This window comes from Leuresthes tenuis, unplaced genomic scaffold (genome assembly GCF_036924035.1).
Source record: "Leuresthes tenuis unplaced genomic scaffold, fLeuTen1.0.hap1 SCAF_21, whole genome shotgun sequence".
Lineage (NCBI taxonomy): Eukaryota > Metazoa > Chordata > Actinopteri > Atheriniformes > Atherinopsidae > Leuresthes > Leuresthes tenuis.
In genome coordinates, this window is record NW_027325375.1 from 32,181,527 (window position 1) to 32,205,609 (window position 24,083).

The 24,083-nt window shown below is 51.9% G+C and overlaps 2 protein-coding genes and 2 non-coding genes across 4 annotated transcripts; 1 reads left to right on the forward strand and 3 right to left on the reverse strand.

Annotated features, from left to right (window-relative positions):
* Window positions 1-888: 888 nt before the first annotated feature.
* On the reverse strand, window positions 889-961 carry trnav-aac (transfer RNA valine (anticodon AAC)). Its single transcript has one exon. It is a non-coding gene; the product is annotated as a tRNA-Val (tRNA).
* Window positions 962-1,182: 221 nt separating this feature from the next.
* trnav-cac (transfer RNA valine (anticodon CAC)) lies at window positions 1,183-1,255 on the reverse strand. Its single transcript has one exon. It is a non-coding gene; the product is annotated as a tRNA-Val (tRNA).
* A 1,159-nt stretch (window positions 1,256-2,414) lies between these two features.
* Window positions 2,415-5,038, reverse strand: LOC140279985 (early growth response protein 1-A-like). The gene is made up of 2 exons (XM_072375228.1): window positions 4,246-5,038; window positions 2,415-3,822 (listed from the first exon to the last, which is right to left on the reverse strand). Exons 1-2 carry the CDS (start codon window positions 4,457-4,459, stop codon window positions 2,639-2,641), a joined length of 1,398 nt encoding a protein of 465 aa, XP_072231329.1. The 5' UTR covers window positions 4,460-5,038; the 3' UTR covers window positions 2,415-2,638.
* A 1,085-nt stretch (window positions 5,039-6,123) lies between these two features.
* On the forward strand, window positions 6,124-22,605 carry ccdc65 (coiled-coil domain containing 65). The gene is made up of 9 exons (XM_072374822.1): window positions 6,124-6,716; window positions 11,271-11,421; window positions 12,644-12,811; window positions 12,886-13,055; window positions 14,861-15,011; window positions 15,092-15,247; window positions 16,462-16,680; window positions 21,451-21,555; window positions 22,300-22,605. The coding sequence occupies exons 2-9, from the start codon at window positions 11,293-11,295 to the stop codon at window positions 22,564-22,566; spliced, it is 1,365 nt and encodes a 454-aa protein (XP_072230923.1). The 5' UTR covers window positions 6,124-6,716; window positions 11,271-11,292; the 3' UTR covers window positions 22,567-22,605.
* Window positions 22,606-24,083: the final 1,478 nt, after the last annotated feature.

Genomic DNA, 24,083 nt, shown 5'->3' on the forward strand with positions numbered 1-24,083 from the left:
ACTCGCCTAATTTAAAAGAAATTAATCGTCCAAAACATATACACAACAAAACAAGATTGGTGTGGAACCCAGAATGCTGACTGTCCTGTTATTAGTCTCCGCAGTATATCAGTTGGCGTTTCCTTCAGTATTGCTGATAGTTTTCTAGTAGCCTGTATACGACAACAGGATAATAAAATCCTGAAATGATGGCTTTCAGTTTTGGTGTCCCACCCCAAGAATTTAAGTGGCCCCATCTGGCCACCCCCTGAGCACACAATTACCGGTCCAAAACCCAGACTGCACCAACCAGTGCAGCCAGACCAGATTACAATGCTTACCTGAGCCCCCGCAGCTCCTGCAGCCCCCGCAGCCTAAAACAAAGCCTTTTTAAAAGGTTGGACAGGAGCCCCAGGTGTGGCTCAATCAGCCTGATGACTCCCTGCAAAAAGGGAACAAACAACAACAAAAACAGGGACAACTAGAGGAGCGGAGGGGTCGTCACACCCAAAAAAAACCTGAGGAAAATATAACTTTAAACTTTTTTTCTCATTCATTCTTGGACGAACATTTATGTAAATCTATATTTCTCAGAGACACAATGAAAATAAACTGCTTGAACTGTGATTTAGCCACAAAAAGACCATATAGCAATGGTAGATGATATAATGGTTGCTATAAAAAATATAACAAAAAATTAAATAAAATTAAATAAATGATCATGACACAAGGACAAGCAATTGTTGTCAAAAATAAATAAAACATCTTTTACGTTTTATCCGTTTTATCAAAACTATTCTTTTTCATTTTTTGGTGCATTTGTTGACATGTTAATCAGTTTCCTAAGAGCTTAAATTATTTCTGAATTTATTATTAAGAAGTGTTCTTAGCAGGAAAAAAATAAAAATCTGTTTCCGCCCGGTTTCGAACCGGGGACCTTTCGCGTGTTAGGCGAACGTGATAACCACTACACTACGGAAACCTGTTGGTCCCCATATTGGACGACTAGCAATATAAAGGATATTATAGAAATTACTTACTCAGTTTAATGTCTGGTGTTTGCAAAGGCATTATTAGATTCTACGTGCTCAGCTAATTCTAACAGTGTTTTCACAATTTGAGGGAGCGCCATGATCTGTGATGCTTCCGGGTTACCTCTGTTGGGTCAGTATCGCACACATCTGTTCCGTTAAAAAGAAAATATGTTTCCGCCCGGTTTCGAACCGGGGACCTTTCGCGTGTGAGGCGAACGTGATAACCACTACACTACGGAAACCTGTGCTGATGAGGAAATAATATCTGAATAAAAACATAAGCTGCAATAAAAAGCTGAAACATCCGGGAAATGTGGCTCATGACCAGCTAAAGACCACCACCGCCCCGAAGCAGGTAAAGTTAGTGGGACAACAATCTAATCATATCATTTTCAATGTGTCTGTATGACAGAAGGGGACCTGTTGAGATGCAGCCTCCATGCATGTTGCTACCAAGAAGGTTGATAAGAACACATCTGGGTGTCCAGAAGAAGGTTCTGCTGCTCACAGTTGAATCAGAGAAACTTGTGTTTTTCACACAGTGACTGTTTGTTGAGGCTGTGCTCAAACTTTAAAGCAGAGCAGGACTCCCTGGGAGTCACTGAGGTCACTGACTGAGCCTCCGTGTACTTTAACTACATGGAAGTAAGAACGCGCGTGTACTTGTTCACGGGGCTGATCATATTCTGTGTCCTCGCAGGACACTTTTACACAGATTTCCAGTCTGACCTGCCGCCCCAGTTTGTCTGGATGTTACATCACACTCAGGCAGCTTCTGGGCGCCCTGCCAGCAGGAAGCGCCATATAAGGGCTGCAGGACATCCGCCGCAGAGGCAGGAAGCACCATATATGGGTGGGTTTCCTGCAGGGAACCGCTGAGCCGTCTGATCCCATTGGTTGTTTCACACACACACACACACAGGGGGGATTTACTGACATTAAAGTGTGTGTTACTCTGTAATCCAAACACTTCTCCTTTAAACTGTGACGTTTAATGTTCATTCTTTTTCACACTTTTCTCACTGACAGTAAAATAAAGTAATAAAGGAGCCCCAGCTGGTCCAGGCAGACCCAGGAGAACCTGGGGAGAACCAGAACCCCTCCTGGTTCTGGTTCTGATGGAGGTTTCTTCCTGTTAAAGGTGCCTCGTGCACGTTTCCCAGCTCAGGACGCAGTCTGCTGGCTTCCTGAGCTGGGAAACCTCCTCTGATTGGCTCAGAATGAACATGACTCATCCATAATTGAATGAATTGGAGTCTGATTGGCTTGAATTGCCCTGAGATGAGATCATTTGGAGCAGATCATTCAGCTCAAACTGAAATAAGGTGAAAGGTTTGATGACAGAAAGAAGCATGCGAGACAAGGAGCTCCGGCAGGATTTTACAGGTTTTATTTCAGTAGAAAATCCAACCTGAGAACATACAAACGTCCCAGAACCTACTCAGTAGGTAAAACACCACGTGCACGTGCACGCTGACGCACGTGCACGTTCTCATATGTACAGCATCAACATGTAAACGGCGTGAACACAAGTTCATCATCAGTTCATCATCAGTTCATCGTCAGCCGACCTCTGACCTGCCAAACAACAGGCAGGGGTCAGAGGTCACGGCGGGCTCGGGCCGTCAGCAGATGTTGGCGCTGTGGGGGGAGGCCAGCTCCGGCCGGGGGCTCCCCATCGGAGAGGAGCAGGAGGAGTAGAGGTGGGGGGACGGCGAGGAGGTGTAGACCTGTGACAGCGAGGTGAAGCAGGGGGAGGCGGCCTGCAGACTGAGGGAGGAGGAGGAGGAGGAGGAGAAGAGCGAGGCGGCGGGGGAGGAGCTGTGGGCGGGGGAGGAGTAGGCGGAGCAGGGGGAGGCGGCGGGCGGCGGGGCGGCGCTGCGCTCCGTCCTGCGGTCCCGCTGCCTCTGGTGGATCTTGGCGTGCCTCTTGCGCTCGTCGCTGCGGGCAAACTTGCGGCCGCACTCGGCGCAGGCGAACGGCTTCTCGCCGGTGTGCGTGCGGATGTGGGTGGTCAGGTGGTCGCTGCGGCTGAAGCTGCGCATGCAGATGCGACACTGGAAGGGCTTCTGGCCCGTGTGCACGCGCACGTGGCGCGTCAGCTCGTCCGAGCGGGAGAAGCGGCGCTCACAGCCGCCGGCGGGGCAGGCGTACGGCCGCTCGTGCGGCGGCGTCTTGCACAGCCGGCCTGCAGCGGACTTCCTGGGCCGGCTGGACCTGGTGGGCGGGGGGGCGGGGCCCTGGATCTGACAGGAGAAGGCTTTGATGGTGGACAGCGGCGTGAGCGGCGGCGGCTTCTGGTCCTGGTTCGGGCCGAGCTCGGCGTCCGGCTGCGGCAGCAGGTAGTCCGGCAGCATCGGCACCACCATGGCGGGCGGCTGCAGGCCGAGCCTGGAGCAGGGCGCCGGGTAGGCGGGCGGGGGGCCCTGCGGCTGGAAGCCTGGCGGCGCTTCAGCGGCGGGGAGGAGCGGGTCAGAGCCTCCGGAGGACGTGTACGACGGCGCCGCTGAGAAGATGGAGGCGACGTCGGCGGAGCTGCAGCAGAGGCCCAGCTGGCACGATGATGTCACTGATGACGTCACTGAGGAGGCCGCAGACGATGGCGGGTTGGCGAGGCTGCAGGCCGCAGGGGGCGGGGCCGCCACACTGACCAGCCCTGTAAACAGGCTGAGCAGAGGCTCCGCCCACAGGCCGCTGCTGGAGGTGGAGACAGACGGCTCGAAGGTGAAGCGGCCGCTGTACGCCAGAGGCGTGAGGCGGGGCGTGAGGGGGGGGAGGTTCTGCAGGTCCGGGAGGTCCGACAGAGCGTCTGAGGAGAGAGAAGAAGAAGAGCGGGTTAGAGATGGAGGTCGTTTGTGTTCTGAACTCATCGGCTCCTCCTCCTCCTCTGTTGTTGTTGTTGTTGTTGTTGTTGTTGTTTTTCACAGACAACAACAAAGAATCAAACTGTAAACTCAGCTGAATAAATCTGGTCTTATGTTGCTTTCTGTAAACTCTGATCCGTCTGTCCCAATAAAACCATAAAAACTGAACAAGAAGCAGAAACTTTACTGAACTTTTAATAACTTTCTTACAGTTTTACTGCAGCATTTGGAAGTTAACTTTGTTTTTGTAGAAAAAAACCGCCTCCAGTCGCCTCACTGACACTTTCAGGTAACTTTTAGCTGTTTTAATGACTCGTGCGTCAGTTTTCTGTCACCCCATCAACCACCGCTCCCATCCCGCTTCTCACCTCCGTAGTCCCCGCTGTCGCCGCCCAGCAGCCCGGCCGCCTCGGCCGCGGACGCGGCCAGCAGCGAGCCTCCGGCCGCGGCGTTCTGCAGCAGCATCTGCAGCTCCTCCAGCTTCGGGTAACCGTCCAGCGGGGAGAGCGGCGGCGGGAAGCCGGACAACGGCTCCGAGATCTGCAGGGTGGACAGCAGCAGCTCCGCTTTGGTCGCCGCCATCTCCCTGGAGCAGGAGGAGGATTCAGAGGCGGTGGGGGGTGTGGAGCTCAGCCGCTCACGGAGCTGGTCCTGCAGGGAGAGCGGCTCGGTGTCTGCTGCCGAGCCCCGCGGAGAGGCGCTGCGGCCGGGCTGACGCTGCTGCTGCTGCTCGGAGGAAGCCAACGCTGGAGGCTGGAGGGCTCCGGCTCAAACGGCTGTTTTCGGGTGTTTTGGGTGATCGGGGAACGTAAACAACATGAGATGTTTGTTTCCGGTTGGGTGGACGGGGTGTTCACGTGCGGACGATCACAACTTGAACTTGAGTTCTGTCAAGACCTCAATCGGGATTCCCGGCTTTATAAAGACTTCTGCGTGACGTAGGTTCCCATATATGGCAAGGAGGAAGCCCATATTTGGTCAGAGCGGGGAAGGCGCGGACCGGGCTTCCGGGTGCCGCGGCTCTTTGTGTCGCGTTTTTTAGAGCGTGAACGGTCCGGTTCGGTCCCGAACTCGGACCGGGTCGCTGCGGCCCAAGTGGCGGTCGGGACAGCTGCCGGGACCTGGAGCACAGCCCGCCGCGATAGTCGGAAACCTCGAAGACACGTCACAGCCAATTTCTCCAGGCTCTACGTCACATGGAGATCTTCCAACCGCGTCATCACTTCCTCAGGCCTTATTTGGGTATTTTCCTGTCAGACCATTGATCTGAGAGCGAGTCCTGTCCTGAAGCTCAACTGCTGTAAAACAGAAACAGAAATACCTGGTCTGCACGTGGAGGGTGCTAAAAAAAGACGTGTTTGAGCTGCTTTCAGGTTTTAGGGAGAAAACGTTCACCTGAATCGGCTCGATGTGGTGCAGCAGACCCAGTCTGAGTGGGAACTTTCACCTTCTGAAAGTACAACAAAGACCTCATGAAAGCAGCAGCTGCTGGATCCTCAGGGAGTTGTTCTGAAATGTCAGACCTGAGGGTGCTTCTCCACCACCCCCCCATCTGAAAAAACTAAACTAAAGCCGCTCAGGTCAGTTATTAACAGCCTGAACAGAACTGTGAGGCGGCGGAGATGAGCAGAAGAACGGACTGAACTCTACTCAGAAGCACCAATGAAACATTAAACTTTTCACTCTATAAATTCCTGAAAAGTTAAATTACACTTTTATGTTATTTTAAAAGCCAGCTGGCTAATCGTAGTAAAGATAAACGGGACAAATAACGGAAAAGTCACATTAAAGCAACCCTGGAGAGGTTTGAGAACCTTAAAACTACGTGTTTCTGACCTATTATGAAGTTCACCGTCTGTCCTCATGCCCAGTCTGAAACTGAGGAACATCTGGAGCATCTGCAGGCATCTGGGGGAACATCTGGAGACATCTGGAGGAACATCTGGAGGCATCTGGAGGCATCTGGGGGAACATTTGGAGGCATCTGGAGGAACATCTGGAGGCATCTGGAGGCATCTGGGGGAACATCTGGAGACATCTGGAGGAACATCTGGAGGAACATCTGAAGAAATCTGGAGCATCTGCAGGCATCTGGGGGAACATTTGGAGGCATCTGGAGGAACATCTGGAGGCATCTGGAGGCATCTGGGGGAACATCTGGAGACATCTGGAGGAACATCTGGGGGCATCTGGAGGAACATCTGGGGGCATCTGGAGGAACATCTGGAGGAACATCTGGGGGAACATCTGGAGGCATCTGGAGGAACATCTGGAGACATCTGGAGGAACATCTGGAGACATCTGGGGCCTTCACCATCTGTCCTTATGCCCATTCTGAAATTGTGGAGCATCTGGAGGAACATCTGGAGGCTGAGATACCGCAGTTTTCCACTTTGGTCTGTAGCCCAACACAGTTCGTCTTTGTGGCCTCCTCAACAGGCAACGAGCTCGTGCACGGCTGCAGATGTGCACGGCTGCAGATGTGCAGGACTCACCTGGAGATTTGCTTTTTACGTCATAAAAAGCCGTTTAAACCGTCCCAAACGCTTCTGCAGCCGTTATTCAAACGGTACAAAAGGCTGTCACGTGGTCCTTTGGTCAGTCGACGTAACGTTCGCTCCAGGCGGTTGCTATGGAGACCGACCACAAACGCACAGCAGCGACCGACTGAGCGACACTTCGCAGGTTTGCTCGCAGTTAATAGTATAAAACGATCACCCGAGCTGGACTGAACGCGCACGTTTAATCACGTGACAGCGGCAGGTGGAAACTACAGTCGTTATAAGGCGCGAAGTGACGCTTTTTGTCCGTCCAACACAGCTGGAGCACCGCGGAACAGGTGAGCTCACGCACAGGACCGGGATGGAGGTGTGGGTTTGTGAAGAAACGTTTGGAAACACGTTTGGTGTGAACAGGAGAAGAAAAGCAAAGTGTTTGGGTTGATAAGGAACTGGTTTGGACGCAGGTCTCCTTCATGTCTTCACTTAGACTGAAAATTAAGTCTTTGCAACTTTAACCAATCAGAAACTCTGAAGGAAACACAAGTTCCGGGTTCTAACTGCCTTCTGAATGTCTGTGATGGAAGAGGTTAATGATTTAAAGTGTTTCAAAGCTGATGCTGAAGATACTTCATGTCATTTAAAACTCTCAGTCTGACAGATCTGGAGCTTCTAAGTTGCTGATAATTCAGAGATTCTCAGTCCTGATCGGCTGAATTTCTTTAAACTTTTCCATAAAAACAGCTGCAGTGATTCACTGAAACATCAATATCTGAGCAGAAAAGAAAGAAGTTGGTGTTCCTCTGATGTGACTGAACCATCTTTACTGTGACTGTATAATGTCACAGACAGCAGGTATTAAAGCTGACACATTCTGGGCTTTACTGAGATGTTTGAGGCCGACTGTGGTTCAAACACAGCGGCTGCAGCAGCTCCGCCTGGAGGTGGAGGCTCAGCTCCGCCCTGTTGGTGATGTCAGCAGATGGCGAGCTCCGCTCTCATAACTGCTCACATACTTCCTGTTCAGGACGATCGTTACCGGAGGCCTCCAGCAGGGGGCGCGCCTGATCACTCAGACCGGAAGCATAGAAAAAGCGATAACGGGCGGGATCGTAGATGGTCCCTAAACTCTGCTAAATCGAACCTCTGGTCCAACAGAACCAGCAGTCTGCTGTCAGAACCCACCTGGGCTGTCAGAACCTACCTGTGCTGTGCTGTCAGAACCTACCTGTGCTGTCAGAACCCACCTGTGCTGTTAGAACCTACCTGGGCTGTCAGAACCTACCTGTGCTGTGCTGTCAGAACCTACCTGTGCTGTTAGAAGCTACCTGTGCTGTTAGAACCTACCTGTGCTGTCAGAACCTACCTGTGCTGTGCTGTCAGAACCTACCTGTGCTGTTAGAACCTACCTGGGCTGTCAGAACCTACCTGTGCTGTGCTGTCAGAACCTACCTGTGCTGTTAGAAGCTACCTGTGCTGTTAGAACCTACCTGTGCTGTCAGAACCTACCTGTGCTTTTAGAACCTACCTGTGCTGTCAGAACCTACCTGTGCTGTCAGAACCTACCTGTGCTGTGCTGTCAGAACCTACCTGTGCTGTCAGAACCTACCTGTGCTTTTAGAACCTACCTGTGCTGTTAGAACCTACCTGTGCTGTCAGAACCTACCTGTGCTGTTAGAACCTACCTGTGCTGTTAGAACCTACCTGTGCTGTGCTGTCAGAACCTACCTGTGCTGTTAGAACCTACCTGTGCTGTTAGAACCTACCTGTGCTGTCAGAACCTACCTGTGCTGTTAGAACCTACCTGTGCTGTCAGAACCTACCTGTGCTGTTAGAACCTACCTGTGCTGTCAGAAGCTACCTGTGCTGTTAGAACCTACCTGTGCTGTCAGAACCTACCTGTGCTGTTAGAACCTACCTGTGCTGTTAGAACCTACCTGTGCTGTCAGAAGCTACCTGTGCTGTTAGAACCTACCTGTGCTGTGCTTTTAGAACCTACCTGTGCTGTGCTGTTAGAACCTACCTGTGCTGTTAGAACCTACCTGTGCTGTGCTTTTAGAACCTACCTGTGCTGTTAGAACCTACCTGTGCTGTCAGAACCTACCTGTGCTGTGCTTTTAGAACCTACCTGGGCTGTCAGAACCTACCTGTGCTGTCAGAACCTACCTGTGCTGTTAGAACCTACCTGGGCTGTCAGAAGCTACCTGTGCTGTTAGAACCTACCTGTGCTGTTAGAACCTACCTGTGCTGTTAGAACCTACCTGGGCTGTCAGAAGCTACCTGTGCTGTTAGAACCTACCTGTGCTGTCAGAACCTACCTGTGCTGTGCTTTTAGAACCTACCTGTGCTGTTAGAACCTACCTGTGCTGTCAGAACCTACCTGTGCTGTCAGAACCTACCTGTGCTGTCAGAACCTACCTGTGCTGTTAGAACCTACCTGGGCTGTCAGAAGCTACCTGTGCTGTTAGAACCTACCTGTGCTGTTAGAACCTACCTGGGCTGTCAGAAGCTACCTGTGCTGTTAGAACCTACCTGTGCTGTCAGAACCTACCTGTGCTGTGCTGTTAGAACCTACCTGTGCTGTCAGAACCTACCTGTGCTGTTAGAACCTACCTGTGCTGTTAGAACCTACCTGTGCTGTGCTTTTAGAACCTACCTGTGCTGTGCTGTTAGAACCTACCTGTGCTGTTAGAACCTACCTGTGCTGTGCTGTCAGAACCTACCTGTGCTGTTAGAACCTACCTGTGCTGTTAGAACCTACCTGTGCTGTCAGAACCTACCTGTGCTGTTAGAACCTACCTGTGCTGTCAGAACCTACCTGTGCTGTTAGAACCTACCTGTGCTGTCAGAAGCTACCTGTGCTGTTAGAACCTACCTGTGCTGTCAGAACCTACCTGTGCTGTTAGAACCTACCTGTGCTGTCAGAACCTACCTGTGCTGTTAGAACCTACCTGTGCTGTGCTTTTAGAACCTACCTGTGCTGTGCTGTTAGAACCTACCTGTGCTGTTAGAACCTACCTGTGCTGTGCTTTTAGAACCTACCTGTGCTGTTAGAACCTACCTGTGCTGTCAGAACCTACCTGTGCTGTGCTTTTAGAACCTACCTGGGCTGTCAGAACCTACCTGTGCTGTCAGAACCTACCTGTGCTGTTAGAACCTACCTGGGCTGTCAGAAGCTACCTGTGCTGTTAGAACCTACCTGTGCTGTTAGAACCTACCTGTGCTGTTAGAACCTACCTGGGCTGTCAGAAGCTACCTGTGCTGTTAGAACCTACCTGTGCTGTCAGAACCTACCTGTGCTGTGCTTTTAGAACCTACCTGTGCTGTTAGAACCTACCTGTGCTGTCAGAACCTACCTGTGCTGTCAGAACCTACCTGTGCTGTCAGAACCTACCTGTGCTGTTAGAACCTACCTGGGCTGTCAGAAGCTACCTGTGCTGTTAGAACCTACATGTGCTGTTAGAACCTACCTGGGCTGTCAGAAGCTACCTGTGCTGTTAGAACCTACCTGTGCTGTCAGAACCTACCTGTGCTGTGCTGTTAGAACCTACCTGTGCTGTCAGAACCTACCTGTGCTGTTAGAACCTACCTGTGCTGTCAGAACCTACCTGTGCTGTCAGAAGCTACCTGTGCTGTTAGAACCTACCTGTGCTGTCAGAACCTACCTGTGCTGTCAGAACCTACCTGTGCTGTTAGAACCTACCTGTGCTGTGCTTTTAGAACCTACCTGTGCTGTGCTGTTAGAACCTACCTGTGCTGTTAGAACCTACCTGTGCTGTGCTTTTAGAACCTACCTGTGCTGTGCTGTTAGAACCTACCTGTGCTGTCAGAACCTACCTGTGCTGTCAGAACCTACCTGTGCTGTTAGAACCTACCTGTGCTGTTAGAACCTACCTGTGCTGTCAGAACCTACCGGGGCTGTCAGAACCTACCTGTGCTGTGCTGTTAGAACCTACCTGTGCTGTCAGAAGCTACCTGTGCTGTTAGAACCTACCTGTGCTGTCAGAACCTACCTGTGCTGTGCTGTTAGAACCTACCTGTGCTGTCAGAACCTACCTGTGCTGTCAGAACCTACCTGTGCTGTCAGAAGCTACCTGTGCTGTTAGAACCTACCTGTGCTGTCAGAACCTACCTGTGCTGTGCTGTTAGAACCTACCTGTGCTGTCAGAACCTACCTGTGCTGTTAGAACCTACCTGTGCTGTTAGAACCTACCTGTGCTGTCAGAACCTACCGGGGCTGTCAGAACCTACCTGTGCTGTCAGAACCTACCTGTGCTGTCAGAAGCTACCTGTGCTGTTAGAACCTACCTGTGCTGTCAGAACCTACCTGGGCTGTCAGAACCTACCTGTGCTGTAAGAACCTACCTGTGCTGTCAGAACCTACCTGTGCTGTAAGAACCTACCTGTGCTGTGCTGTTAGAACCTACCTGTGCTGTGCTGTTAGAACCTACCTGTGCTGTCAGAACCTACCTGGGCTGTCAGAACCTACCTGTGCTGTAAGAACCTACCTGTGCTGTCAGAACCTACCTGTGCTGTAAGAACCTACCTGTGCTGTCAGAACCTACCTGTGCTGTGCTGTAAGAACCTACCTGTGCTGTTAGAACCTACCTGTGCTGTAAGAACCTACCTGTGCTGTCAGAACCTACCTGTGCTGTCAGAACCTACCTGTGCTGTGCTTTTAGAACCTACCTGTGCTGTTAGAACCTACCTGTGCTGTTAGAACCTACCTGTGCTGTCAGAACCTACCTGTGCGGTCAGAACCTACCTGTGCTGTCAGAACCTACCTGTCTGCCCCCGTTACAGGTGCACAGCACAGTCACATGACCCCACAGGCTGGTCACCTTCAGGCTGATGCATCGATTCTGATTCTGTTAACTTCCATTCTGCACCTGCAGCTTTACCGGAGGAAGAGGAGGGATGTCGAAGAAAGCGAAGAAAGGTGCTGGGAAGACGGAGGAGGAGCGGCTCCTGCAGCGGCAGCAGAGAGCTCAGGCTGAGGAGGAGATGGCGAGGAAGAAGGAGGAGACGCTCACGCTGTACCTGAAGGTAACGTCTGATCAAAGGTCATGTTCAACAGTGGGTTTGTGTCAACCCTCTGAACTGTGTGGGATCTGTTTGGGATCTGTCTGGGATCTGTTTGGGATCTGTCTGAGATCTGTCTGAGAACTGTCTGGGATCTGTCTGGGATCTGTTTGGGATCTGTCTGAGAACTGTCTGAGATCTGTTTGGTATCTGTGTGGGATCTGTCTGGGATCTGTTTGGGATCCGTCTGGGATCTGTCTGAGAACTGTCTGGGATCTGTTTGGGATCTGTCTGAGAACTGTCTGGGATCTGTTTGGTATCTGTGTGGGATCTGTTTGGGATCTGTCTGGGATCTGTTTGGGATCTGTCTGGGATCTGTTTGGGATCCGTCTGGGATCTGTCTGAGAACTGTCTGGGATCTGTCTGGGATCTGTTTGGGATCTGTCTGAGAACTGTCTGGGATCTGTTTGGTATCTGTGTGGGATCTGTTTGGGATCTGTCTGGGATCTGTCTGGGATCTGTCTGGGATCTGTCTGAGAACTGTCTGAGATCTGTTTGGTATCTGTGTGGGATCTGTGTGGGATCTGTTTGGTATCTGTGTGGGATCTGTGTGGGATCTGTTTGGGATCCGTCTGGGATCTGTCTGGGATCTGTCTGGGATCTGTTTTGGATCCGTCTGGGATCTGTCTGAGAACTGTCTGAGATCTGTCTGAGATCTGTGTGGGATCTGTTTGGGATCTGTGTGGGATCTGTCTGGGATCTGTCTGGGATCTGTTTGGGATCTGTCTGGGATCTGTCTGGGATCTGTCTGAGAACTGTCTGAGATCTGTTTGGTATCTGTGTGGGATCTGTCTGAGAACTGTCTGGGATCTGTCTGAGATCTGTTTGGTATCTGTGTGGGATCTGTTTGGGATCTGTCTGAGATCTGTGTGGGGTCTGTTTGGGATTTGTCTGGGATCTGTTTGGGATCTGTTTGGGATCTGTGTGGGATCTGTTTGGGATCTGTTTGGGATCTGTCTGGGATCTGTCTGGGATCTGTCTGAGAACTGTCTGGGATCTGTCTGAGATCTGTTTGGTATCTGTGTGGGATCTGTTTGGGATCTGTCTGAGATCTGTGTGGGGTCTGTTTGGGATTTGTCTGGGATCTGTTTGGGATCTGCTTGGGATCTGTGTGGGATCTGTGTGGGATCTGTCTGGGATCTGTCTGGGATCTGTCTGAGATCTGTCTGGGATCTGTTTGGACCAGGACAAGCTGCAGAAGGAGCACAGGAACATGGCCGTGAACCTGCTGAAGCTGAACGAGGGCTGGAGGACCATCCTGCGTCAGACTCGAGACGGCGAGCTGCGTCGAGACGTCGCCGTGCTGCGGCAGACGTTCGAGAGGCAGCTGGACGAGCTGAACTTCATCATCCAGGTGAGAGGGTGTGCCGCCGGCTCCTCGTGGCGTCCTCCCCGTTAACCTGCTGACTCGGGTGTGTTTGTTGGCAGAGGCTGGTGCGCGACCTGCAGGAGGCGGCCTGTCAGGCGGCTCAGGTGCAGCGCAGCCACCTGCAGCACGTGCAGCGTCTGTGGGCGCAGCAGGACGCACGGCTGAGGTCGCTGCAGCAGCGGTGGGAGAGCGGCCTGCAGGGCCTGAGCGCCACCTGCGGCTCTGAGAAGTGAGTGGACGGTTTGTGAAAGTTTGTGAACCCTTTAAGCTCCGAGGTCTTTCAAAAGAAAACTTCTGACAATCCGATTCTAACCGGGCTGGTCAGAGATAAGTGTGACCCTGAGTTTGTGAAGGTCGTAAATTTAATCACCTAATTTACATGTGATGACATCACTGATGACATCACTGATGACATCACTGCACGTTAGATTTCACTTGTCGTGAACACATCTTTTAAAAGAGTTCATGAACACAACTATGAACAAAGCTGTTCCACCTTCTGATCTTTTCCATGTTTTTCTGTCATTTAACCCCCCGACCCTCACCTCCCGCCCCTCTCCGGGGTTGAAACTCTCCTTTCCGTCTGACAGTGAACTGCTTTAAAGGTGGCACATATCTAAGGCCTTATTGAGACGTATGAGACCGACTTTGGTTAAAATACCTGTTGGTTTAAGCACAGCGACTCTTCTCTGAACCCTACTGAAACAGCTCAACCCGACCTTTTGCTGAGGTCATCATAGAAACACTTCCTGTTAGCAGCTAACGGTGTCGCAGATACGGCGTTTATCTCATTCATCGGTTTACTGGAACATGAAGACACCTTAATTCAGGGATAATTCAGATAAAACGTGTTTGTTATCTGATGTTAATGTGGGGCTTTCAGCCTGTTTTATTCAGGGTGGGGGGGTTCAGCAAAGAGGTTAATCTCCATCAGCATCACTCAGATCATCCAACTCAAATCATTCACTTCTCACCGCGTTACCACAGGTGTGCCCCAGGGCTCTGTCCTGGGACCCCTTCCTCTCATCAGTTACCTCCTTCCTCTTGGTAATATTTTCTGTAAATGTAATGTATATTTTCAATGCTACGCTGATGACCCCCACGTTTATTCATGCCTAACAGCCGTATTACAGTTTAATTCCTCACAGCTCGAGTAGTTTTTCATCTTATTATTCTTTCGCACTTTAGTAGACGGACCAAGTTCTGCAAATGATCTGTTTAGTTATAAAGCGTCAAATCACAAGAAATGGCACCTCGAGGCACTTCAAAGATACAGTCCAATTCAAGCCAAATATAATCTAATTCATTGTAATACAATTATAATCCAGTCAAATCAAACTCATTCATTCGGAGGACAAATTTCGTGTATTTCATGTATGAACATGACAAATAAAGTCTTAACTTAAGTAGCTGAGCTCAGGAAACCAGCAGCACTGAAACTTCTCTCTGATCCTGAGCTGCACGAGGCGACTGTGGAGAGAAAAAACTCCTTTTAACAGGAAGAAACCTCCATCAGAACCAGAACCAGGAAGAAACCTCCATCAGAACCAGAACCAGGAAGAAACCTCCATCAGAACCAGAACCAGGAAGGGTCCATCTGCCTGGACCAGCTGGGGCTGAGAGGACAGGAAAGAGGGGACAACAAGCAGCGTAACACCAGGCCAGAGACACCTGCTGAGAGAGAGAAACACAAGTTAATGACAGCAATGATGTCATGTGTTTATGACTAATGAACCAAAGTAGGCTGCTCATAAAGTTCCACCAGTGGAACCACCATATATTCACATAAAAGCTCCACAGTTCAGTCTTTAACACGTTTAAACTGCTCTTACAAATACGACCCGTCTCTATTCAAATCTTTCAATTTGCTTTAGATGGAAAGTAATCTCTCCATCCTCTCTGAGAACCTTCTGGTCTCAGTTGTTTCTCTTGTGAAGGTTTGATGTTGAGAGAGTCGGGAGCTGCTGGTCCTGCCTGAGCTGACCTGCCTTCATGGCGTGTCCTCTCCAATAAAAGGCTCTGTGGTGTTTGCAGGAAGCAGATGTTGGCCCAGTCCCAGCAGCAGCAGGTCAAAATGCAGGACTACGTGTTGTCTGCAGAGCAGCAGAACAAAGACGTGATGGAGGAAATCCAGGAGCTGTACGAGAAGACGCTGACGCTGTACCTGAGCTTCCACAAGGACATGGTATCTGACAGAGGCAGCTCACACGCATCTGTTCTGATTCAAGCCTTTTCTCAGCTGTGTGTTGCATCTCCTTTGGACAGGAGTTCATGAAGAACAGGAAGGAGCTGCAGGACAGCACTGTGGACAACCTGCAGGCTCTGCAGCTCAGCAGCGACAAGCTGAAGGAGCTGGACCAGCAGATATCCAGGGACTGGCAACAGATCAGCACAGACCTGAGGAATATGAGGAGGCTGAAGGTCAGTGCAGATGTTTTACTCTCATGAAAGGAAATACTGTTTCCAGCAGAGCCCTGAAGACTCCAGCTGCAGATCCTTAATGTCCTGGTAGTGGACCAGAGTCAGGAAAACCACTGAAGGTCTGCAGCTCTTATGATCAAACCCTGACCCACCAACATGTGGGAGTCTTCTGGCAAACCTTTGCCTGCTTTCAACCTTCCTAAAGAGGGCAAAAGTCTAAAGGGTCCGAACTCCGATATCCCAGATATGATACGATATCCATCCATCATCTGCCGCTTATCCGGGGGTCGGGGGGGCAGCAGCTTTAACAGAGAAACCCAGGCCTCCCTGTCCCCGGCCACTTCCTCCAGCTCTTCTGGGGGACCCCGAGGCGTTCCCAGGCCATAGTCTCTCCACCGTGTCCTGGGTCTTCCCTGGGTCTCCTCCCAGTGGGACGGGCCCAGAACACCTCCCCAGGGAGGCCTCCAGGGGGCATCCTAACCAGATGCCACCTCATCTGACTCCTCTCAATGCGGAGGAGCAGCGGTTCTACTCCGAGCCCCTCCCGGAGGACTGAGCTTCTCACCCTATCTCTAAGGGAGGCCCAGACACCCTGCGGAGGAAACCCATTTCAGTCGCTTGTATTCGTGATCTCGTTCTTTCGGTCTCTCCCCACAGCTCGGGACCAAAGGTGAGGATGGGAACGTAGATTGACCAGTAAATAGAGAGCTTCGCCTTCTGGCTCAGCTCCTTCTTCACAGACGGGTCGGTGCAGAGCAACACTGCAGACGCCGCACCGATCCGCCGTCAATCTCACGCTCCATTCGTCCCTCACTGGGAACAAGACCCCGAGATACTGGAACTCCTCCACTTGGGGAAGGATCTCATTCCCGACCTGGAGAGAGCGTTCCACTCTTTTCCAGCTGAGAACCAAAGTCTTGGATTTGGGATACGATATCCCAGATATTATTTCCCCAAAGATTAAAGTAACTCCTGCAGAAGAGTCCTCTCCATCCTGTGGTGGACATCTTGTGGATTTTTGTTTCTGTATTATAGGAATTATTTTGAAGAAATGTGACTTCCAGGACATCTCACACATCGTTCCCCATCTCTGGGACAGCTTCAGCTCAATCGATCAAACACTCGACTCTCAACCACAAGAACTGAAATTCCATCCCAGCGTCGGCATTTGTCGTTTATGATGTGTTCCTTACCTGTTTACCTTTGTCCATCAGGAAAAAACCACCCAGCTGAGGGAGCAGATGATCTCCAGCGAAGCAGAAAACAACGTGACGAAACAGAACCTGACAGACGCCCGGGTCAAAGTCAACCAAAAGTGTCACAAGCTCCGCGATCAGCTGGCAGGAGATCGCCAAGCAGCGAGGAAGCAGCTCACAGAGCTCACCGTCCAGGGCGATGCCGCCATGAAGAAGCTGCAGGCTGTGATCACCAAGGTGAAGCCTCACTCACCTGTCCACCTCACACCTGTCCACTTCACACCTGTCCACCTCACACACCTGTCCACCTCACACCTGTCCACCTCTCACACCTGTCCACCTCACACACCTGTCCACCTCACACCTGTCCACCTCACACACCTGTCCACCTCACACCTGTCCACCTCACACCTGTCCACCTCACACACCTGTCCACCTCACACACCTGTCCACCTCACACACCTGTCCACCTCACACCTGTCCACCTCACACACCTGTCCACCTCACACCTGTCCACCTCACACACCTGTCCACCTCACACACCTGACCACCTCACACACCTGTCCACCTCTCACACCTGTCCACCTCACACCTGTCCACCTCACACACCTGTCCACCTCACACACCTGTCCACCTCACACCTGTCCACCTCACACCTGTCCACCTCACACCTGTCCACCTCACTCACCTGTCCACCTCACACACCTGTCCACCTCACTCACCTGTCCACCTCACACACCTGACCACCTCACACACCTGTCCACCTCTCACACCTGTCCACCTCACACACCTGTCCACCTCACACACCTGTCCACCTCACACCTGTCCACCTCACACACCTGTCCACCTCACACACCTGTCCACCTCACACCTGTCCACCTCACACCTGTCCACCTCACACACCTGTCCACCTCACACCTGTCCACCTCACTCACCTGTCCACCTCACACACCTGTCCACCTCACACACCTGTCCACCTCACACCTGTCCACCTCACACACCTGTCCACCTCACACCTGTCCACCTCACACCTGTCCACCTCACACACCTGTCCACCTCACACACCTGTCCACCTCACACCTGTCCACCTCACACCTGTCCACCTCACACCTGTCCACCTCACTCACCTGTCCACCTCACACACCTGTCCACCTCACACCTGTCCACCTCACACACCTGTCCACCTCACACACCTGTCCACCTCACACACCTGTCCACCTCACACACCTGTCCACCTCACACCTGTCCACCTCACACCTGTCCACCTCACACACCTGTCCACCTCACACCTGTCCACCTCACACACCTGTCCACCTCACACCTGTCCACCTCACACCTGTCCACCTCACACCTGTCCACCTCACACACCTGTCCACCTCACACACCTGTCCACCTCACACCTGTCCACCTCACACACCTGTCCACCTCACACACCTGTCCACCTCACACACCTGTCCACCTCACACCTGTCCACCTCACACCTGTCCACCTCACACCTGTCCACCTCACACACCTGTCCACCTCACTCACCTGTCCACCTCACACACCTGTCCACCTCACACCTGTCCACCTCACACCTGTCCACCTCACACACCTGTCCACCTCACACACCTGTCCACCTCACACACCTGTCCACCTCACACACCTGTCCACCTCACACCTGTCCACCTCACACCTGTCCACCTCACACACCTGTCCACCTCACACCTGTCCACCTCACACCTGTCCACCTCACACACCTGTCCACCTCACACCTGTCCACCTCACACACCTGTCCACCTCACACCTGTCCACCTCACACCTGTCCACCTCACACCTGTCCACCTCACACCTGTCCACCTCACACACCTGTCCACCTCACACCTGTCCACCTCACACACCTGTCCACCTCACACACCTGTCCACCTCACACACCTGTCCACCTCACTCCTGTCCACCTCACTCACCTGTCCACCTCACACCTGTCCACCTCACACACCTGTCCACCTCACACCTGTCCACCTCACTCACCTGTCCACCTCACACACCTGTCCACCTCACACACCTGTCCACCTCACACACCTGTCCACCTCACACACCTGTCCACCTCACACACCTGTCCACCTCACACCTGTCCACCTCACACACCTGTCCACCTCACACACCTGTCCACCTCACACACCTGTCCACCTCACACCTGTCCACCTCACACACCTGACCACCTCACTCACCTGTCCACCTCACACACCTGTCCACCTCACACCTGTCCACCTCACACACCTGTCCACCTCACACACCTGTCCACCTCACACCTGTCCACCTCACACCTGTCCACCTCACACCTGTCCACCTCACTCACCTGTCCACCTCACACACCTGTCCACCTCACACCTGTCCACCTCACTCACCTGTCCACCTCACACACCTGTCCACCTCACACACCTGTCCACCTCACACACCTGTCCACCTCACACACCTGTCCACCTCACACACCTGTCCACCTCACACACCTGTCCACCTCACACCTGTCCACCTCACACCTGTCCACCTCACACACCTGTCCACCTCACTCACCTGTCCACCTCACACACCTGTCCACCTCACACCTGTCCACCTCACTCACCTGTCCACCTCACACACCTGTCCACCTCACACACCTGTCCACCTCACACACCTGTCCACCTCACACCTGTCCACCTCACACCTGTCCACCTCACACACCTGTCCACCTCACACACCTGTCCACCTCACACCTGTCCACCTCACACACCTGTCCACCTCACACACCTGTCCACCTCACACACCTGTCCACCTCACACACCTGTCCACCTCACACCTGTCCACCTCACACACCTGTCCACCTCACACCTGTCCACCTCACACACCTGTCCACCTCACTCACCTGTCCACCTCACACACCTGTCCACCTCACACACCTGTCCACCTCACACCTGTCCACCTCACACACCTGTCCACCTCACACCTGTCCACCTCACACACCTGTCCACCTCACACACCTGTCCACCTCACACACCTGTCCACCTCACACACCTGTCCACCTCACACCTGTCCACCTCACACACCTGACCACCTCACTCACCTGTCCACCTCACACACCTGTCCACCTCACACCTGTCCACCTCACACACCTGTCCACCTCACACACCTGTCCACCTCACACACCTGTCCACCTCACACCTGTCCACCTCACACACCTGTCCACCTCACACACCTGTCCACCTCACACACCTGTCCACCTCACACCTGTCCACCTCACACACCTGTCCACCTCACACACCTGTCCACCTCACACCTGTCCACCTCACACACCTGTCCACCTCACTCACCTGTCCACCTCACACCTGTCCACCTCACACCTGTCCACCTCACACACCTGTCCACCTCACACACCTGACCACCTCACTCACCTGTCCACCTCACACACCTGTCCACCTCACACACCTGTCCACCTCACACACCTGTCCACCTCACACACCTGTCCACCTCACACACCTGTCCACCTCACACACCTGTCCACCTCACACCTGTCCACCTCACACACCTGTCCACCTCACACCTGTCCACCTCACACCTGTCCACCTCTCACACCTGTCCACCTCACACCTGTCCACCTCACACACCTGTCCACCTCACTCACCTGTCCACCTCACACCTGTCCACCTCACACACCTGTCCACCTCACACACCTGACCACCTCACTCACCTGTCCACCTCACACACCTGTCCACCTCACACACCTGTCCACCTCACACACCTGTCCACCTCACACACCTGTCCACCTCACACACCTGTCCACCTCACACACCTGTCCACCTCACACACCTGTCCACCTCACACACCTGTCCACCTCACACCTGTCCACCTCACACACCTGTCCACCTCACACACCTGTCCACCTCACACCTGTCCACCTCACACACCTGTCCACCTCACACACCTGTCCACCTCACACACCTGTCCACCTCACACACCTGTCCACCTCACTCACCTGTCCACCTCACACCTGTCCACCTCACACACCTGTCCACCTCACACACCTGTCCACCTCACACACCTGTCCACCTCACACCTGTCCACCTCACACACCTGTCCACCTCACACCTGTCCACCTCACACCTGTCCACCTCACACACCTGTCCACCTCACACCTGTCCACCTCACACACCTGTCCACCTCACACCTGTCCACCTCACACCTGTCCACCTCACACCTGTCCACCTCACACACCTGTCCACCTCACACCTGTCCACCTCACACACCTGTCCACCTCACACCTGTCCACCTCACACCTGTCCACCTCACACACCTGTCCACCTCACACACCTGTCCACCTCACACCTGTCCACCTCACACACCTGTCCACCTCACTCACCTGTCCACCTCACACACCTGTCCACCTCACTCACCTGTCCACCTCACACACCTGTCCACCTCACACCTGTCCACCTCACACACCTGACCACCTCACTCACCTGTCCACCTCACACACCTGTCCACCTCACACACCTGACCACCTCACACCTGTCCACCTCACACACCTGACCACCTCACACACCTGTCCACCTCACACACCTGTCCACCTCACACCTGTCCACCTCACACACCTGTCCACCTCACACACCTGACCACCTCACTCACCTGTCCACCTCACACACCTGTCCACCTCACACCTGTCCACCTCACACACCTGTCCACCTCACACCTGTCCACCTCACACACCTGACCACCTCACACCTGTCCACCTCACACACCTGTCCACCTCACACCTGTCCACCTCACTCACCTGTCCACCTCACACCTGTCCACCTCACACCTGTCCACCTCACACACCTGTCCACCTCACACACCTGTCCACCTCACACACCTGTCCACCTCACACCTGTCCACCTCACTCACCTGTCCACCTCACACCTGTCCACCTCACACCTGTCCACCTCACACACCTGTCCACCTCACACACCTGTCCACCCACCGTCACAACCACTCATCTTCTGCTCGCTGTTTCAGGGCGAGAAGCTTCTACGTGTCGCCGAAATGTGCCGCAAGCTGGAGGACAAACATGGTGTCCTGTCATCATCATCATCATCACTCCCAGCAGAGGAGCACAGACAGGTGAGCAGCAGGCCTGCTCAGGTAGGCTGCAGCAGGTAGACAGGTAGGCTGCAGCAGGGTTGGACAGGTACACATGTCAGAACATAGCCGCTCAGTGTGAGTTCATGTCTGAGATCCACAACAAGAGAAAAAACCCAAACAGTCACTAACAGTCGGACATCATGTCCAAAATAAACTAAACTAAACTTAAAGTTCCCATAAAATCTGGTGCTTAAATGTTTGTTCATCATCAGCTTTTCTTTAGACATCATCTGAACATCAGTATCTAACTTTGAATCTGATAAAACACCTCCAGGAAACAGCTAACAGGAGGATTTCTCCTTAAACAGAGGAACATAACTCCTGTTTAAACAGAAGCCTCAAGAAAAGCACTCTGCTCTGATTGGTCAGATCCAGCGGCCTGAACAGGCTCCACCCAGTCAGGCTTTTCTGCTGATATTCAACAGTCAAAAGTCTATTGATCAAGATCACTTTAAAAGATTCCTGGGTCGGGTCTCCGGGTCGGGACTCTGGGTCGGGTCTCCGGGTCGGGTCTCTGGGTCGGGACTCCAGGTCGGGACTCCGGGTAGGGACTCCGTGTCAGGTCTCTGGGTCGGGACTCCGGGTCGGGACTCCGTGTCGTACCTGTTCAGCAGGTTGGACGGCAGCTTGTGGTGTTTCAGAACCGTGTAGAAACCGAACGTCTCTGGTGCAGAACACAGGGCTGACAGGAACCTTTGACCTGAACTCTGCGTCTGTCTGCAGGTGTGTGAGTTTGAGGAGCTGCAGCAGCTGCAGCAGCGCCTCAACGCCACTCTGCTGCACCGTGAAGCTCTGAGGAAACACCGAGAGGATCTGAGCCGCGAGAATGAGCAGCTGGAGCTTCTGCTGACTCAGCACGCCGACGGCCTCCACGAATACCACAATCCGCTGATGGCGTCCCAGGCCCCGACCACCTCTGTCCCACCGGGAACGGACAAAGGCTGTTATAACACCGTCATCGAAGCTGCGCACGCCGTCAGACACCTGTAAGGCAGCAGTCTGGGTCTGAATTAAAGTCCTGACTGTAAAATAAAGGAGAAGTTTTCCCTGATCAGCTGTTTCAGTCTGTTTCAGCCACGAATCAGTGTTGAAACAATAAAGGTTCAAGTTCAGTCAAATGTTCCAGATAAACTCTGTAAAACACTGGATGAAAGTTTTAAAAGGAACAATCAGCTGTTTGTGTGTCTGGATCTTAGAGCCTTTCAGAGCCTCTGATTGGTCGACCGATTCTGCTAAAGGAGGAAATAAATCAGTAAATAAACCATGAGGAGTTACTTCATTAGCTAAGCTGTTAGCGTTAGCTGCTGCTAAAGGAGGAAATAAATCAGTAAATAAACCATGAGGAGTTATTTCATTAGCTAAGCTGTTAGCGTTAGCTGCTGCTAAAGGAAGAAATAAATCAGTAAATAAACCACGAGGAGTTATTTCATTAGCTAAGCTGTTAGCGTTAGCTTCTGCTAAAGGAGGAAATAAATCAGTAAATAAACCACGAGGAGTTACTTCATTAGCTAAGCTGTTAGCGTTAGCTTCTGCTAAAGGAGGAAATAAATCAGTAAATAAACCATGAGGAGTTATTTCATTAGCTAAGCTGTTAGCGTTAGCTGCTGCTAAAGGAAGAAATAACTCAGTAAATAAACCATGAGGAGTTATTTCATTAGCTAAGCTGTTAGCGTTAGCTGCTGCTAAAGGAAGAAATAAATCAGTAAATAAACCATGAGGAGTTATTTCATTAGCTAAGCTGTTAGCGTTAGCTGCTGCTAAAGGAAGAAATAAATCAGTAAATAAACCACGAGGAGTTATTTCATTAGCTAAGCTGTTAGCGTTAGCTTCTGCTAAAGGAGGAAATAAATCAGTAAATAAACCACGAGGAGTTACTTCATTAGCTAAGCTGTTAGCGTTAGCTTCTGCTAAAGGAGGAAATAAATCAGTAAATAAACCACGAGGAGTTATTTCATTAGCTAAGCTGTTAGCGTTAGCTGCTGCTAAAGGAAGAAATAAATCAGTAAATAAACCATGAGGAGTTATTTCATTAGCTAAGCTGTTAGCGTTAGCTGCTGCTAAAGGAAGAAATAAATCAGTAAATAAACCATGAGGAGTTATTTCATTAGCTAAGCTGTTAGCGTTAGCTGCTGCTAAAGGAAGAAATAAATCAGTAAATAAACCATGAGGAGTTATTTCATTAGCTAAGCTGTTAGCGTTAGCTGCTGCTAAAGGAAGAAATAAATCAGTAAATAAACCATGAGGAGTTATTTCATTAGCTAAGCTGTTAGCGTTAGCTGCTGCTAAAGGAAGAAATAAATCAGTAAATAAACCATGAGGAGTTATTTCATTAGCTAAGCTGTTAGCGTTAGCTGCTGCTAAAGGAAGAAATGAATCAGTAAATAAACCATGAGTTATTTCATCAGCTAAGCTGTTAGCGTTAGCTGCTGCTAAAGGAAGAAATAAATCAGTAAATAAACCATGAGGAGTTATTTCATTAGCTAAGCTGTTAGCGTTAGCTGCTGCTA

Bases quoted from the DNA above. Each gene is read 5' to 3' on its own strand.
- LOC140279985 (XM_072375228.1), bottom strand. From the start codon at position 4,459: ATGGCGGCGACCAAAGCGGAGCTGCTGCTGTCCACCCTGCAGATCTCG. The intron at 3,823-4,245 runs GTGAGAAGCGGG...CTCTCTCCTCAG, and splicing joins CGACAGCGGGGACTACGGAG to ACGCTCTGTCGGACCTCCCG.
- ccdc65 (XM_072374822.1), top strand. From the start codon at position 11,293: ATGTCGAAGAAAGCGAAGAAAGGTGCTGGGAAGACGGAGGAGGAGCGG. The intron at 13,056-14,860 runs GTGAGTGGACGG...TGGTGTTTGCAG, and splicing joins GCCACCTGCGGCTCTGAGAA to GAAGCAGATGTTGGCCCAGT. The intron at 21,556-22,299 runs GTGAGCAGCAGG...GTCTGTCTGCAG, and splicing joins CAGCAGAGGAGCACAGACAG to GTGTGTGAGTTTGAGGAGCT.